This window comes from Micrasema longulum, unplaced genomic scaffold (genome assembly GCF_059751315.1).
Source record: "Micrasema longulum isolate JH-2025_06_02 unplaced genomic scaffold, ASM5975131v1 h1tg000193l, whole genome shotgun sequence".
Lineage (NCBI taxonomy): Eukaryota > Metazoa > Arthropoda > Insecta > Trichoptera > Brachycentridae > Micrasema > Micrasema longulum.
Genome location: NW_028277398.1, coordinates 188,950 through 204,326, shown reverse-complemented (window position 1 = coordinate 204,326; position 15,377 = coordinate 188,950). Strand labels below are relative to the sequence as shown.

The window sequence follows — 15,377 nt, the reverse complement described above, 5'->3', positions numbered from 1 at the left end:
AAATGTCATACCATATATATGTGCTATAATCTTTTTAATAATTAAAAAAGGAGTGGCCCACGCTCAGACGCTGTAGTCTTTGTGGGCATTTTTTCCAATTCATGTTATATCTAAATTTTAAGATGTATTTTTCTAAAATGATTTTTTTAAATTATATTTCTATGTTAATAATATATGTATAGAAAAATAAACAAATTTAAAAAAAAGAAAACAAAAATAAAAAGGTGATTTTACACTAGAATATTTCATAGTCCCTGGACTGATACCTGAAGCGTAAGACTGATCATCTTACCTTCATTTAACAAAATTGTTCAAGATTTCTGCGATTGGTGTACTGATTCAATGCATATTAGCTACAAATTAGCCATTGATTTTTTTTTTCTTAAATGTTTTATCAATATTTTCTATTGAGATCTGCTTAATCTTATTGAATTTTAGAAATTGTATAATGGTGTGTTTTGGCAATACTTATTTAAAAACCTTGGTAATTAGCCATAATTACACTAGTCATTCACATTTCGTAAGATTTGGAAAAAAAAATTCAAACCTATGTACTCCCTATTCTAAAATGTTCGCTTTCTCTGTTATGATGTGTTTACCTTTATTTAATAGGGGATGAAACCCAGTCCTTGGCCACAAGCATTTGAGCATAAAATTAATTAATTGTTTATTATTTATTTTTCAGTGGCTTGTTCTACCGTTACGGTGACCAAGTGCCAGGCTGCGCTTCGGACGCTGCAGGCGTTTCCTTTCTTCAAGCCTACATGTCTCTGTCGGGAACCGAACGTGGATCCGGAGTGTAATTCCTTCCGCGACTTTCTATTTGACCACCCCTGCGTCTTTGTGCAGAAGAAAGGTACGTACCGTTTTTTTTTAAATTAGGGATAGTCTCGCTAAAACTCAAAAATGAGTTGACAGATTTACGTACGGTTTTTTGCGAAATGTTGAAATTTACGTCCTCAAGGTTTATAAATATAAACATCTTCAAATGTTGAGTGGGAGAAAAGCAAGAAGCATGCTTGTGTTTTTCATCGATTCCCCAAGATTGCATTCGACTAAAATGCATATATCGTGGGCGGGCATACAAGAGAAATTGACCAAGTGACAAAATCAATAATTTTCAGGGGAGCCATTTTAGTGTTTTTCTAGAGTTCAATTGCTTCTCAGAGATCAGATTTTTCAAGTAGGTGGTTGATAATTGTACATTATATGTACGGTACTTTCAACTTTACTGTAAAGTATAAACGTATTTAAAAAAACATTATCACTTTTAAATAAAATAAAAAATTGAAAAACTTGTCATGAAATTTTGCAGATAAACATTTTTGTTTCGTCCATTGAGGGAGGTAGTATTTTAGTTTATTTTATTTTATAACTATAAATAATGTTTTTGGAATTTTTAAAAATTTATAAAAGTTTGTTGTTTTTATTTTTCTTTTTATGTACTCGTATTTAAAATTATATAAACTCTTATAAATAAACAACTCAAACAGTTTAAATCACTCTCCAAGCACAAGAGTTAGTCTCTTTTTTTGAAGAGTTACAGTGATAACATTTACTCGATGTGTAAAAGTAGATGTGTTTAGAATTTTACAAAAACATGTACTTCTTTTGAAATTTATAAATAATAAAAAAAAATAAAAAATATAATAATAAACATAAATAATAAAATTAAGAAGTGTTACGTAATAATCTAAAGAATACATTTTATTAATGAACTTTTCATAAAAAAAAACATATCTGTCAAATACAAAACGTACCTATAATAACTTACTAACTACTAACTCTAACTAACTCTTTACTGGTGACATCTACCTTCATGTAAAATGTTATTTGGTCAATTCTTTTGATCTTAAATTTACTAATAAAAGTGATGATGTGTGTTGGTCAGTTTTACTTGTCAAAAATCAGTGAGCCTCTATCAAATGGTAACGTATTTTAAAATCTAAGTTTTTTTGGAGTGTCAGATTGACTCAGTTTTACCAGCAAAGCATTATGCTAATACGATGTCAAAAAGTCGATAATCTCAATTTCGTTTTTTTTGCAAATATTCACTTTTACTTATATAACCACGATATATTTATTCAGTGAAAACCAAATGACGCTTATGTAATGCCTGCATAACACCTTTTCTTCTCTACGGATGTGAATCGTGGTACCTCACTAGGGCCAAAACAGCAAAAAAAAACAGTTTTGAGAACAGGTGTCTCGGAAGAAAATTGGGTGCGGTGGTTTGACTTTGTGAGGAATGAAGTAGTAAGAGAATGGACGCAGCAAACTCCCGTGACAACCGTCATCAAGCGGAGGCGATAGGTTGGCTTGGTCGTGTGCGGCAGATGCCTTTTGAGAGCCTTAACCACGCTTGCCTACTTTACAAGGCATCAGGTTCTCGACGTCCTGGACGTCCACTGTTTATCGCAGGAGGCTAAACTAGCAGTTCACAGCGGAGTTCTAGTTCCAACTCTAATGTATGGGAGCGAAATATGAAATTGGAAAAATGATGATGAAAGTAGGTTGAATGCTGTCGAAATGCGATCCCTCGGGCGAATGTGTGGTAAAACGATGTATGATAGGTGCACTAATATCGAGATCCGTGAGGCGTGTAAGGCTGAGACATGCATTATTGACAGAATCGAGAAAGGGGCGCTGCGTTGGTTTGGACATGTAGAGCGAATGGACAGCGAAAGAACGGCTAAAAGGATCTACGATGCAAATGTTGATGGATGCAGAAAACGAGGAAGACCGAGAAAGACATGGCACTATCAAGTTTATCAAATACTTGAAGGTAGACAAGTCAAGAGTAGGAATAATCGTCGTGCTTGCATGAGAAGATGTGTGAATGTAGAGGAAGAGAGGTATGTATGCAAAGATAGAGTGATGTGGCGTTATATCCTCTCTGCCTACCACTACGGGGAAATGGTGTAACGGCGTGATAGTTGGTTTGTTTATATATTTCATTTGGACTAAATACAATAATTGAAATCAAACTTTCGATTGTGTTCATTTGATATATATATAAATGTACAAATATGTACTCAAATCTAGTATAGCAAAGTATTGCCGGGTTCAACTCGTCATGTGTAAATCCATAAAGCACTCACCTCTTTTTTTTCGAATTTATTTATTTATTTATTTTCATTTTTCTCTTCTTGTCTCCTTCCAAACTCATAACCCGATCCAACTTTTATCATATATAGACAATGTGTATTAAATGTGCGTATTTTTTTTACTCTTTAAAGTCTGTGTTTTAAAATGTCTTTTGACCATCGACTGAAATCAATTCAGATCTGAACGAGTAAAGATGTCTTTAATGCACTTATAACACTGTAATTAATTACGAAACATTAAAAAATGAATGGTTTATTTAGGGGCTGTTTTTACATCAAGGTAATCATTTGAAACAGATAAAAGGATTCGTAAGTTATTGTAAGAGTCCTTTAGAGTTAATTACGAAGGGTTTGTATAAATATGGGGGATGGCTAAGAAGAATTAACAGCCCTAAGGTATCAAGGTAAGAATTCATTTAGCATAGCTGAGGTAATATTTTCCTTATTTCCATTAGTGTATTGGATCTTTCAAAGTACAAGGTGATCGTTAGCCAATTAAATATACATTTTGAAAAATATTTTTTCATTGAACTTTATTGTTAATTACTACTACCACTCCCGTTACGCAACTTCCCCGTACGGGTAGGCAGAAAGGACAGACCGCCACACTCATACATTCTGCAGGCGCGAACCGTGTATAGAAGCGATTATGCGCAGCTTACCATTATATTTGATTAACCATAATAATAATTTATTGTAACTTTATTTACAGAAAAACAAATAAATAATTAACATTTATCTTAAATCATTTCCACCGTTTGTATTTTTATCCTTATATAAATATAAAATTTAATAATGCGCGCCCAGCGCTTGCGGTGAGCCAAGAAACTAGCCGATTATTCCAGATTATTTATTCATACAAATAAGTATACTATAATTTGAATCTATTAACCCCAGTGCGGGTTTTTTACTGCTAGATTAAACTTGCAGATTACACAAATTATTTGAAGATTCTTGATTTGGAAAACAGTATTTCAAACATTGTATCTTAAGGACTATTTTTCTTTGAGATGGTACTTTTAACATAAGACCATAATTACTTTAATGCGTCATATTGCAAGACATATAGCGCTCCACGCGGCCGTTTTTAGCACTATTAATTACTAGAACAATGCGGCCAGTTGACAATTCAATTGGATACCTAAAATCGACTGAATTCATAGTGGTATTTATTTATTTATTTTATTAATTACAGCCGAAATATTGTTATTGATGGCCCACCAGTACGGCGCCGGTGCTTTTTCCCTAAACGGATTTATTTATTTATTTAATTGTTTATTTATTTATTTCTTTGTTTGTTTATTTATTTTTTATATATTTAATTGTTTATTTGTTTGTTTGTTTATTTATTTATTTTTTTGTTTGTTTTTTTACTTTTTTATTTATTTATTAGATAGGACTTAGTGCGTTTTTGCATATTGTAGAGTATTTTTTACCTCATCATTATGTCACGATACCCACGATACCACACCATTCGCAGAATACCCACGATATACACACCATGCTCCCGGTTAGGTCGTCTACCACGTGACCTGCTTCGTGACTTTCCTTCGTCGCCACTTGGGGGCGCTGCCGGCACGATAACTAGTACCACGTGATCCTAGCGTTCGCAGCGCTACAAAATGCTCGTAATAGTTCGGGCATCCTGACTCTTCAGCGTCCCTGCAGAAGTAGAAGAGTGTTGTTCTGGCTGAAATTGCGCCCCTAAGGCAAATATTTTATAATTTCAGCCCCGAAGGCAAATACTTGTAGCCCCGAAGGCAAATACTTGTAGCCCCGAAGGCAAATACTTTGATATTGTGCCCGAAGACTTAAATTTCGCCCCTAAGGCAAATAGTTGTAGCCCCGAAGACAAATAAATTGATGTTGTGCCCGAAGGCTGAAATTGCGCCCTTAAGGCAAATATTTTATAATTTCATCCCGAAAGACTGAAATCGTGCCCCAAATCAATCTTGTGAAATGGCTATTAACTTGGTTTTAAAAGATTGGAAAGAGGAAACCGATAAGAACATGTTCGTAATTGCAGTTTTTTTGGATTTTAAAAGAGCCTTCGAAACAATAGACCGAGAAATAATTATTAAAAAATTGAAAAAAATAGGAATAAAGGGAAAAACTATAAAATGGTTTGAAGAGTACCTTGGCGATAGATACCAAATAACGAAGGTGAATGATGAAATTTCCGAGCCGCTCAAAATTTTATTAGGAGTACCACAAGGATCGGTTCTCGGACCGGTTTTGTTTATTATATACATAAATGATATTGTCGAAACATTAAAATATTCAAAAATAAGACTCTTTGCAGACGATGCCTTAATATATATATCGGGAGAAAATTATAAAACAATTATGGACAGACTAAATCATGATCTTAATAGTGTATCACTGTGGCTAAAAATTAATAAATTAAAATTAAATGTTAACAAAACTAAATATATGAATATAGGAAACAAAAGAATAGAAATTACACCATCAATTGTAATAGAAAATGAAAAACTTAATGAAGTCACTGAAATTAAATATTTAGGTGTAATGTTGGATTCAAAACTTACATTTCACCAAAACGCTTAGATGGTAATAAATAAGATTGCAAAACAAATATCAATTTTGGGAAGGATCAGAAGATTTATTGATACGGACTCCTGCAAAACTATTTACAAAGCAATTATTGAACCACACGTTAACTACTGTAGTAGCATTTTATTTTTATCAAACAAAGAAAACATAGATAAACTAACTGTATTACAAAATAAAGCCTTTAGAATCATTTTGAAAAAAACAGATATACGAGGGTAAAGTCGATGGTAAATGAAATGAAATTATTAACATATAAACAAAGAATATTTTACAATACAATGATATTTGTTCATAAAATTATAAACTCTAATAAAAAAACAGAATTTTGGAAAAAAATTGATCGGAACCAGCATGAACACGATCACAATACTAGAGAAAAGAACAAAATTAGACTTCCATTTAGGAAAAAGGCAAAGTCACAAAATTCAATTTTATTTAAAGCAATTAAAAAGTATTACGAAATGGAAAAAAATATTTATGAAGAAAAAACATATCAAAATTTAAAATAATGGTCAAGACATATGTGATAAACAATTTATAAATTAAATATATTTTCAATGTTATTATTAGAACACACATAACAATATGTATGATATGTGTGCCCTACTTTAAGATTTAAATAAATAAATAAATAAAGGCAAATATTTTATAATTTCATCCCGTCTAATTTATTTTTATACACTGAGCTGAACATCTGTTGGAAAATAATTTAACTCCATAAAATACCTTTAGCTGATGAAACATTTCGTTCTTCATTATTCAAATTAGTTTCTTTTTAACTGCCCTACTCATGAATAGACGATACTTTAAGGTGTTTATCTTATTTACACAGTCTCTCGGGATCTCAGAGATGTTTTGTCGACAAACACCCTATGTAGATATGACTGGATCTACGTTAATTTGTATACAGGCTCACAATATAAAGGTCTTAGGCAAATTAAAATATTTAAGATCTTTATTCGTTGCAACAGAAGGAAAACATTTTTGGGAAGGGAATACGAAAGTCTAGGTATTTACGCGTCTTATGAGCTGTCATTGGCTGGTTTAAGTGGCTTAATTGTTTTTAGGCGTTGCCTAGTAGGTGAAACGGTTTAGCCGGATGAATCTCACCGGCAATAAAGAAGAAGTATAGAAATTGAAAATAAAAAAATTAAAAATTCAGGCGTTGCCTAGTACCTACCCTATTATTTTTTTTTTACTATAAACATTAATGATAAAACAGAGTATAAAAAAAATAAAGCTTAATTACATAACAATGAAATACATATTAGTAGTAAAAATAGTAAACGAAAAAATCCCACAAAGGCATGGCCTGTACGTGGGTATACAAGAAAATGTTAATGAATTTTCGCTCCGATAATAAATAATGGACAGTTATTATATATTTGTGTAACATAAGAAAGAAAAAATAATATATTCTGTAAAAGATAATATGGTATTTTTTTTATAGTAATTAAAAAAGGAAATAAAAAATATTCAAAAAAAACACAAAAATATTCCTTATTATTAAAGGGCAACAAAATAAATCATAGAAAAAAAGAGTTTGTATCTTTAGTTTGAATCCAGGATAGTGCGTGTTTTTTAAAAGAGGGAAAATTTTGAAAGTTTGTAATCAATGAAATATTATCAGTAAAAAAATAATTTTAAATTTTTGGGCCTATAAAATATGCATGTCTCTGTGCGAGCCCCGATTTACAATGTGCTATTTCTAACACACGATTCCTTCTTTGACTTGATCTATTTGAATAATGGATAAATAATAATTTAAAATAATGGTCAAGACATATGTGATAAACAATTTATAAATTAAATATATTTGCAATGTTATTATTAGAACACACATAACAATATGTATGATATGTGTGCCCTACTTTAAGATTTAAATAAAAAAAAATTAAAAAAAATAATTCAATTAGATGAATCTCACCAGCCAAAGACAGGTCATAACCCCTGTAGATGCCTAGACTTCTATATTACCTTATCTAAAATGTTCTTCATCCCTGTTTTTAATATGTTAATGTTAAAAGCTCCCCAGGGAGTTGAATCCAGTCCTTGTGCAAAAATTTTGACAAATTTGGATATAATTTTTATTTGTTTTAAAATTATTAAAAATGTAACTCAATGATACCGTCAAGGTGTCACTGAAAATCCGCCATTTTGTGTCCCGGGGTAGAAACTGGCTACTGGCTACAGGTTGTCAGCTGTCAGGGGTGTCGGGCGGCCGGCAAATTAAAATCTATCTGTCAAAATGGCAGTCAGGTCAGGCTTCGTAATATAGGATTACAGATAGGATAGGCACCTACCAAAATAAGCGACGTAAAAAGGGTCTAATTAAACGTAGTTATGCAGAAAGCAGCCAGCCATAGAAAAGTGAAACTGAGATAATAGCACTTCTGTGGAAAGAGTGTATAATAAATAGTCCAGATCTTGTCTCGATGTCCCTTATGTTTGTCAATGCTTCTTTCTTTTTTCTTTAAATGTTTTCAACTACTCTTTTATTGTAATATTTAAACCTTATAAATTGTATACATGGACAATGTCCGTTAATAAATAAATACATAAATAAATAAATAATTAAATAAATAATCAAATCTACACAATAGTTGGAATTTTATTTACTTTGACGATGTGATAATGCATACATTCGTTTTTTTTAGATACATATAAAATAATTTAATTATCTATTTGACCAGTTTTGATAATATTTAACGTCTGGCTGACCACGAAAAATATTGTGCTTTGTCACCACATGCTAAGAATTTATTCAAATAATTTAAAGAACAAGTGGGTTTTAAGTTTCTTCCGAAACCTTTTCTTCCGAGACCTTTGCTGGGAGAGCATCCCATGCTGTAGGGCCTGCAACCGCAAATGCGCGTTCGCCGAATTTAGTTAGCTATTTGCGTAGAGGTATAATAACTCTTTCCTTTCGACGTAGATGTAGCTGATATAAGCGTAAGACGTCTGTTAGCTAGTTCATCTGGAATGCAGAGTTCCCTTAGATATTCTGGAGCAGAGTTGTGCAGTGACTTATACATAAGCCAACAGAGTTTGTATTCCACCCTCTGTGGAAAACGTAGCCAGTGTAATTCCCGAAGTTGTGGAGTGATATGACTGAACTTAGAGATTTCAAACATGAGTCTCGCTGCGGCATTCAATACAGACTGTATGCGAGTCATTTTATTCATTGGTAGATCTGCGTAGATACCATTACAATAATTTTTAGAATTCAATTATTTTTCCCCTATCCTCCTGCATTCATAATAAATTAGTGTGAAATCTGTTATTGGACTTACTTTTTTTAATTGTTCTTTTGTTCCTTGTTTTTTATAAATAATATATGATTTTCTTAATAAATAAATAAATAATCGACTCTAGACATTACAAACGCATTTATTTATTATTATATTACCGTAAAACAATCATAAGACTGGCCCTTCACAAAATTTGTCAATTAAAATACACGATTTAAATTGTAATATAGATATCTGTAATAAGTGTTACAAAATTAGCTCAGGTGAAAGTTATAAATATCTGGGTATCCACATAGATTATAGGCTAAAATGGGAAACACATATAGCTAAATTAACAGATAAAATCAGATATTTATCTTACGTTTTCCAAAGATTAAAAAATATTTTAACTTATGAAAAATTAAAAATGCTGTATTACGCTCTAATTCAGTCTTCTGTTACATACGGCATAATTGGATGGGGTGGAGTTTTGGACGCACATAGTCACCCTGTAGAAATCGCACAGAAGAGTATAGTTAAGATAATGTACAAAAAGCATAGACTATTTCCTAGTAACGAATTGTACATAGAGAGCGGACTCCTTAATTTAAAAAAGTTATATTTATTACAATGCTTAAAATATGTACACAAAAATAGGGAATTGTTTGGCAATAATTTAAATAGGACTAGTAGCAGATCAGAAAGTGTACTGTCGGTTCCAGGATGCAGAACTAAGTTCGCACAGAGACACTCTTTCCATGTTGGTCCAAGATCTTTTAATCTTCTACCCAAGGAAATACAAAATATAGAATCCCTTCCAAAGTTTAAATTGGCTTTGAGGACTTGGATCAGCATGGAAAATACAGATATACACCTATTGTGAAAGAGTCGTACAACAGCATATTCTAAACTTTGATGTCTTAATTACATTGTTTATGTCATTTTCCTGTTATTTTTGTATGATTTTTAATGGCATTGTCATATTTGTGTTTGTATACCAAAAAATTCACCAAAAACAATATAAAAGGAATGGCCCACGCTCAGACGTTTAAGTCTTTGTGGGCATTTTTTCCAAATTTAAGGCTATGTTTATTTTTAGAATATGTATTTTTTCTCTTTTTCTCTTCTAATGTTTAATAAATATAATGTATAAAATATGTAATTTAATACATGCATAATATGTAACAGTATGGAAAAAAAATAAATAAAAAAAAACTACCATGGCAATACTAACAAAATGTCTCCCCTGTTTTATTTAACAATCTGACAGGCGGTAAAATAATCAAACTCTAAAATAAAATTATTTTTGAATTTGCTACATACACATGAAATGTGATCCCACCCTATTCCCCTTTAATCCCAGCAGTATTTTGACACTTACAAACGACACAATACGGCATGGTTGAATTTAAATCGGCAGTTGCGTACAAAGCGACGTCTACAGAGTAACTTAAAGCCAAACGTAAAACTACTCATTCATGAGTAGTTTAGTCGGTTTCAGTTCGATTCGCGTACCCTGCTTCTGGACTATTTTAATTATATGGCTGTGGGTGTATTCTGAAAATTGAGAAATGTCGTTTTTTTAATGAAAGCGGCTTTGCTGTTTTTAGCAGAACTAACTTTTTGCACCCGATGACACCAATATCCTATTTTTTTTTTATTGTGGACTGGTTGCTCTCTACAAAAATTACGTTCATACATAGAATTAAGAATAGTCTAGAAACCGCATACGCACATCAAACAGAAGGCGACTAAACTACTCATAAATGAGTAGGTTTACGTTTTGACCCATTAGTTTCTTTGTAGACGTCGCTCAGTACGCAACTCCTGATTTGAATTCCACTATGCCGTGTTGTGTTCTTTTAAAGTGTAGAAACACTGCTAGAATCTTAATAAAACTGCTTGTGCATGCAAATGCATGTGTAAGTAGCAAATGCATTACTTAAAAATTGAAATATTTTTCCATCTGTCTGATTGTCGAAGAAAACAAAATGGACATTTCGTTAGTGTTGCCAGAGTAGTGAATTTGTTTACCCTACTTTGCTCATCTAATGAGAAGACTAATGATAATTGGACTTCGGATTAAACAACTCTGTGGTGGACATTTGACCGACATTATTTTTAAAACATCAAATATTATTTAACATGATATAAAAGTACACGTTTTTTGTAAAATAAAATTAGTTTTTTATTTTAAGTTCATAGTTCATTAATTAAATTACTCTTATTAAATGACCCTTTACTTATTTACTCTGTTGTGCCAATCAATATTTCCGCGTGCACAATAAAATTTTAGAGAAATTAACAGATTGCTTTTTTTTACCTTACATTTGTGTTATGATTATATGTTTTCCCATCGTTCAACATTACGCGGCGACATCACGAATGCGCGCGGTGAAAGTGGGGCATAGTGGGGGGTTTATTGGACACAGTCCGATGTATTCAAATATAATTCTACGCTCCTTCTAGACTATTCTTAATTATATGCGTTCATATTAAAATAAAGTAAAAATAAAAATCATCATCATAAATAAGGCGCTGCATTGATTGATCTAACGCAAGGTATCTTGCTAATGTGATAAAAAAAAAATATATATTTTTGCAGAAAAAGACCCGTACCCCGTGGAGGCCCTGCCCACTTGCAACTACGCCCTGAACGTGTGTCACGGTGAGAAGGCCTGCGCATCGCTCTTTGACACCTTCAAGTCGGCTTGCCGAGCTCGCGACGGAGACTGCCGAATGGATGACAGGTATGTACATACGAGTGTTCTTCATATATATATATAATTCTTCTGTACGTGTGATTTACGCTCGGTTTTCAGCGAAATGTAGATCTTTGCGCTGCGCATGTTCGTAGATATTAAAATTTTCAATCGAATCTATAAAAAAAAGAAGAAGTATTTTTATTTAATCTTAAATAACTGTGTGTATCACGTTAGTGTGTATACAAAATGATTTTAAAAATAAATAAATGTATTTTTTAAACCTAAGCTCAATAGTTGTAGTTCACCGCGTATTTATAGCAGTATTTTTCCAATTTTCATTAAGAATTTCCTTTAAAACGTTACCTATTGGAAAACTTCTGCTATAATGTTATACGCGACTTGAATTTTTATCCCTAAAAAGACGAAAATGCGAAAAATATATCCTAGCGATTTCCCCAACTGAATTTCGATTTTTCCCAGTACAAACACGGTGACATTTGACTCTTGGGGCGTTTATTTATTTCAATTATCTAACAAAATGAAATCAAATATTTACAACTAGTTATATTTGGAAATTTTGGACCGAAATTGGGATTAAAAAGCTTAATTAAAAATTTAATTTCATTTCATTTTATTTAATTAAATTGAATTTCAATTAAAAAGCCTTATCCCAATTTCGGTCCAAAAACTCCCAAAAATGAACTGTTTACCAAACTAGTTGTGAATATTTATGTTTCTGTCCCCTGTTAAAATACTTATTTGATCTTATATCCAAAATATGTTAAGAATAGCATAAAAACTGTAAATGTTGTAAACAATTCTCCACTCTTGAAGATGCCTACTTAGGCGAAAGCGCTCGTTGGTCAAAATAATAAAAAGTAAAACTAAACCAAGAAGTTTCATTAATCAGTTTATTTATAATTTTATCACAATCATTCATTATTATGTATTAAACATTATTTGTGAGTGTAGCTTGGCCTGCTCTGGCCAATAGACACGTTCTGAAGTGAACATACGCGTATAATATTTTTAATACATAAAAACCCTTGCACACAAATTACAATAATTGAGCCGGACATGTACAGCGAATGCCTGATCCAAACAAACCATCACGCCGTTTCTCCGTAAGGGTGGGCAGAGAGGATAGAACGCCACATCACTATATATTTGCATACATATCTTGCTTCCTCTACATTCATACATCTTCACATGCACGCGCGCCGATTATTCCGACTTTTGACATGTCCATCTTCATGTATTTGTTGGATTTGGTCATGCCATGTTTTTCTCGGTCTTCCTCTATTTCTGCATCCATCAACATTCGCATCGTAGAAATTCTTAACCGTTTTTTCGCTGTCCATTCGCTCTAAATGTCCAAACCAGCGCAGAGCTCCTTTCTTGCTTTTGTCGATAATGCTCATCTCAGACTAACATAATGTACGGATCTCGACATTTGTGCATCTATCGTACACAGTTTTACCGCACATTCACTTGAAAAATCGCATGTCGACAGCATTCAGCCTACGTAATCCCTGTTTTTCCAAGTCCATTATTTGCTCTCATACATTAGGGTCGGGTCCAGGACTCTTTTTTTGGCAAGGTTGATTAAAATGCACCGTTCACTCTGTTCCCGGCACTCACCCTTCTTTCAATATCTTTCTCAGTCAATCCATCTTTAGTAAACACACTTCCCAGAAACACAAATTTCTCTTTCTGTTTTAGTATAACCCCATTCAAAGTGATTTCACATTTAGTCATACTTTCATTTCTTTCAAAAACCATCACATTCGATTTATCGACATTTATCAGCAAATCGCTTCCCTTGCATACATCGTAGACCTTTGTTACCACGTGTCCCTAAAAGATAACTTCAAAAAGGTCAACAGATGGATGAGTCGAAGAAATATAGATGTTCGAATATAGGGAAAATGGTGAATGTTACACAGTGTGTAAAGTGGCCACTTAAACCTGCCAATGACAGGTCATAAGCCCTGTGGATGCCTAGACTTGTTCTTCGTGTCTGTTTTAATATGTTACAAATATTTACAAACTCTCAAAATATTGTTTTTTTTTTTAAATATATGTTTTTTTTGCCTCACCGTGCTCCCATGATTCCAGTACCAATAATAATGTAAATTGAGTCGCTTGTTTTTGGGAAATCTGGACAAAACTTCGAATGGCCTCCGGTCCTGACGAAGACATAATAATTCCCTTATATAGATGAACATTTTAAGATATTTATTCCATGTTTCTCTTATCTCGTTCTGGGAATTTCAGTTTATTTAGCAGTTTTTTGCGTCAATCCGTAGAACATATAATCGTATATATTTGTCTTTTTCCGTCTTTTTCCGACGGAAAAATATTTTTAATCTTGTGACATTGACAAGATATTTTTTTTATAAAAACCTTTATTAGCATAAATAAACAATACATTCAGTAAAAAATGAAACACTTAAGGTTGAACTTGCCAAAAAAGAGTCTGGCTCTCTTGTTTAGCAAGTTTACAAAATAACATAAAAAAGAAACAAAAAATGCAAAACAAAATAATAAAATAAAATAAAAAATTAAACAGTTTTAAAAATTGAGAAAATATAACTCAGAAAAAAAATTTAAACAAAAACACTAAATTTATAAACACAGGCACATATAAAACACACATCTTTATTTTAAAAATACAGTTAGTGTTAATTATGTCAAGAAGCTTTTCTTTAATTTATCCTTAAATTTTCCGTAATTTATTTCTTGACGTAGATTTGTGGTAAATTACTGAAAAGCTTCCGTACTATGTACGTAAAATGATGTTTGGCCGTGGTAGTTTTAATTCTCTGTAGAGCGAGTCATCCTGTTCTTAACCTTCCCGTAATACGGTCCGATGGGAGGCTCTCCTTATGCACCTGGAGCAAACAACACTTTTCGTGGATATCCTCCACTCTTAAAACATTAAATTCATTGAACAGTTCGGTAGTTGAGAACAAGGATGGTTTATATAGTATTATTTTAATGATTTTTTCTGTGGAACTTTTAAGGGTCTAAGGTGAGCGTTATAAGCCCCTCCCCATCCAACTATTGCATATTGAATGATTGACTGTACTAGAGCATAATAAACTGTCTTCAGTTGATCCGTCGATAAGATACCTCTAAGGTTTAAAAAGATGCGGAAGAATTTTCTTAGTCTTTTGCACATTGAATCTATTTGTTCTTTCCATTTAATATTTTAGTCGATTATTATTTCCAGATATTTTATCTTAGATTTTTCGGTCGGGTAATACTATTATGGCGTTATTATCATTATTATTGTGGATAATTTACACACCGCGATCCACACACATATTTAACACCCTAACAGCCGCAAGAAAACGGAAACCGGGGAAGCCAGACTTTCTCCGTTCAGCGCTGGTACTAGCGTGAAACACAACGTCACAACCGATATTCTACATTTTCGTATGGACGCTGTACATATATGGACAATGCTGAATTTGCTACCATTAAATATGTGACGTTGGCCTTTAATACGGTTCGTGCAACTTACAGTTTAAGGGCCAAAAAAAGCAGTAGAGTTTAATTCAATAAAAATGGCTGTTGCTTTAAAATTGTCATTTTAAAAGTAAAAGTGTTATTGTCTAAAAAAAACAAAGCTTTTTTGTATTAGCAAAACCGATAGAAAGACCCAGGGTCTTTAAAATGATCTTCGGGTATGTGGAGGAAGTACTTTCACTGAAGCAAGTGAAGTGGGGGAGAAAGAAAGGGTGCTTTTGGAGGGA

The 15,377-nt window shown here is 32.6% G+C and overlaps 1 protein-coding gene across 1 annotated transcript in view; it reads left to right on the top strand.

Annotated features, from left to right (window-relative positions):
* The window catches only part of Gfrl (Glial cell line-derived neurotrophic family receptor-like), a 144,906-nt gene that overhangs the window by 71,406 nt on the left and 58,123 nt on the right, over window positions 1-15,377 (top strand). The window contains exons 3-4 of the mRNA XM_088243161.1: window positions 686-856; window positions 11,517-11,661. Of these exons, the coding sequence (XP_088099287.1) occupies window positions 686-856; window positions 11,517-11,661 (316 nt within the window). The remainder of the gene's footprint in view (window positions 1-685; window positions 857-11,516; window positions 11,662-15,377) is intronic.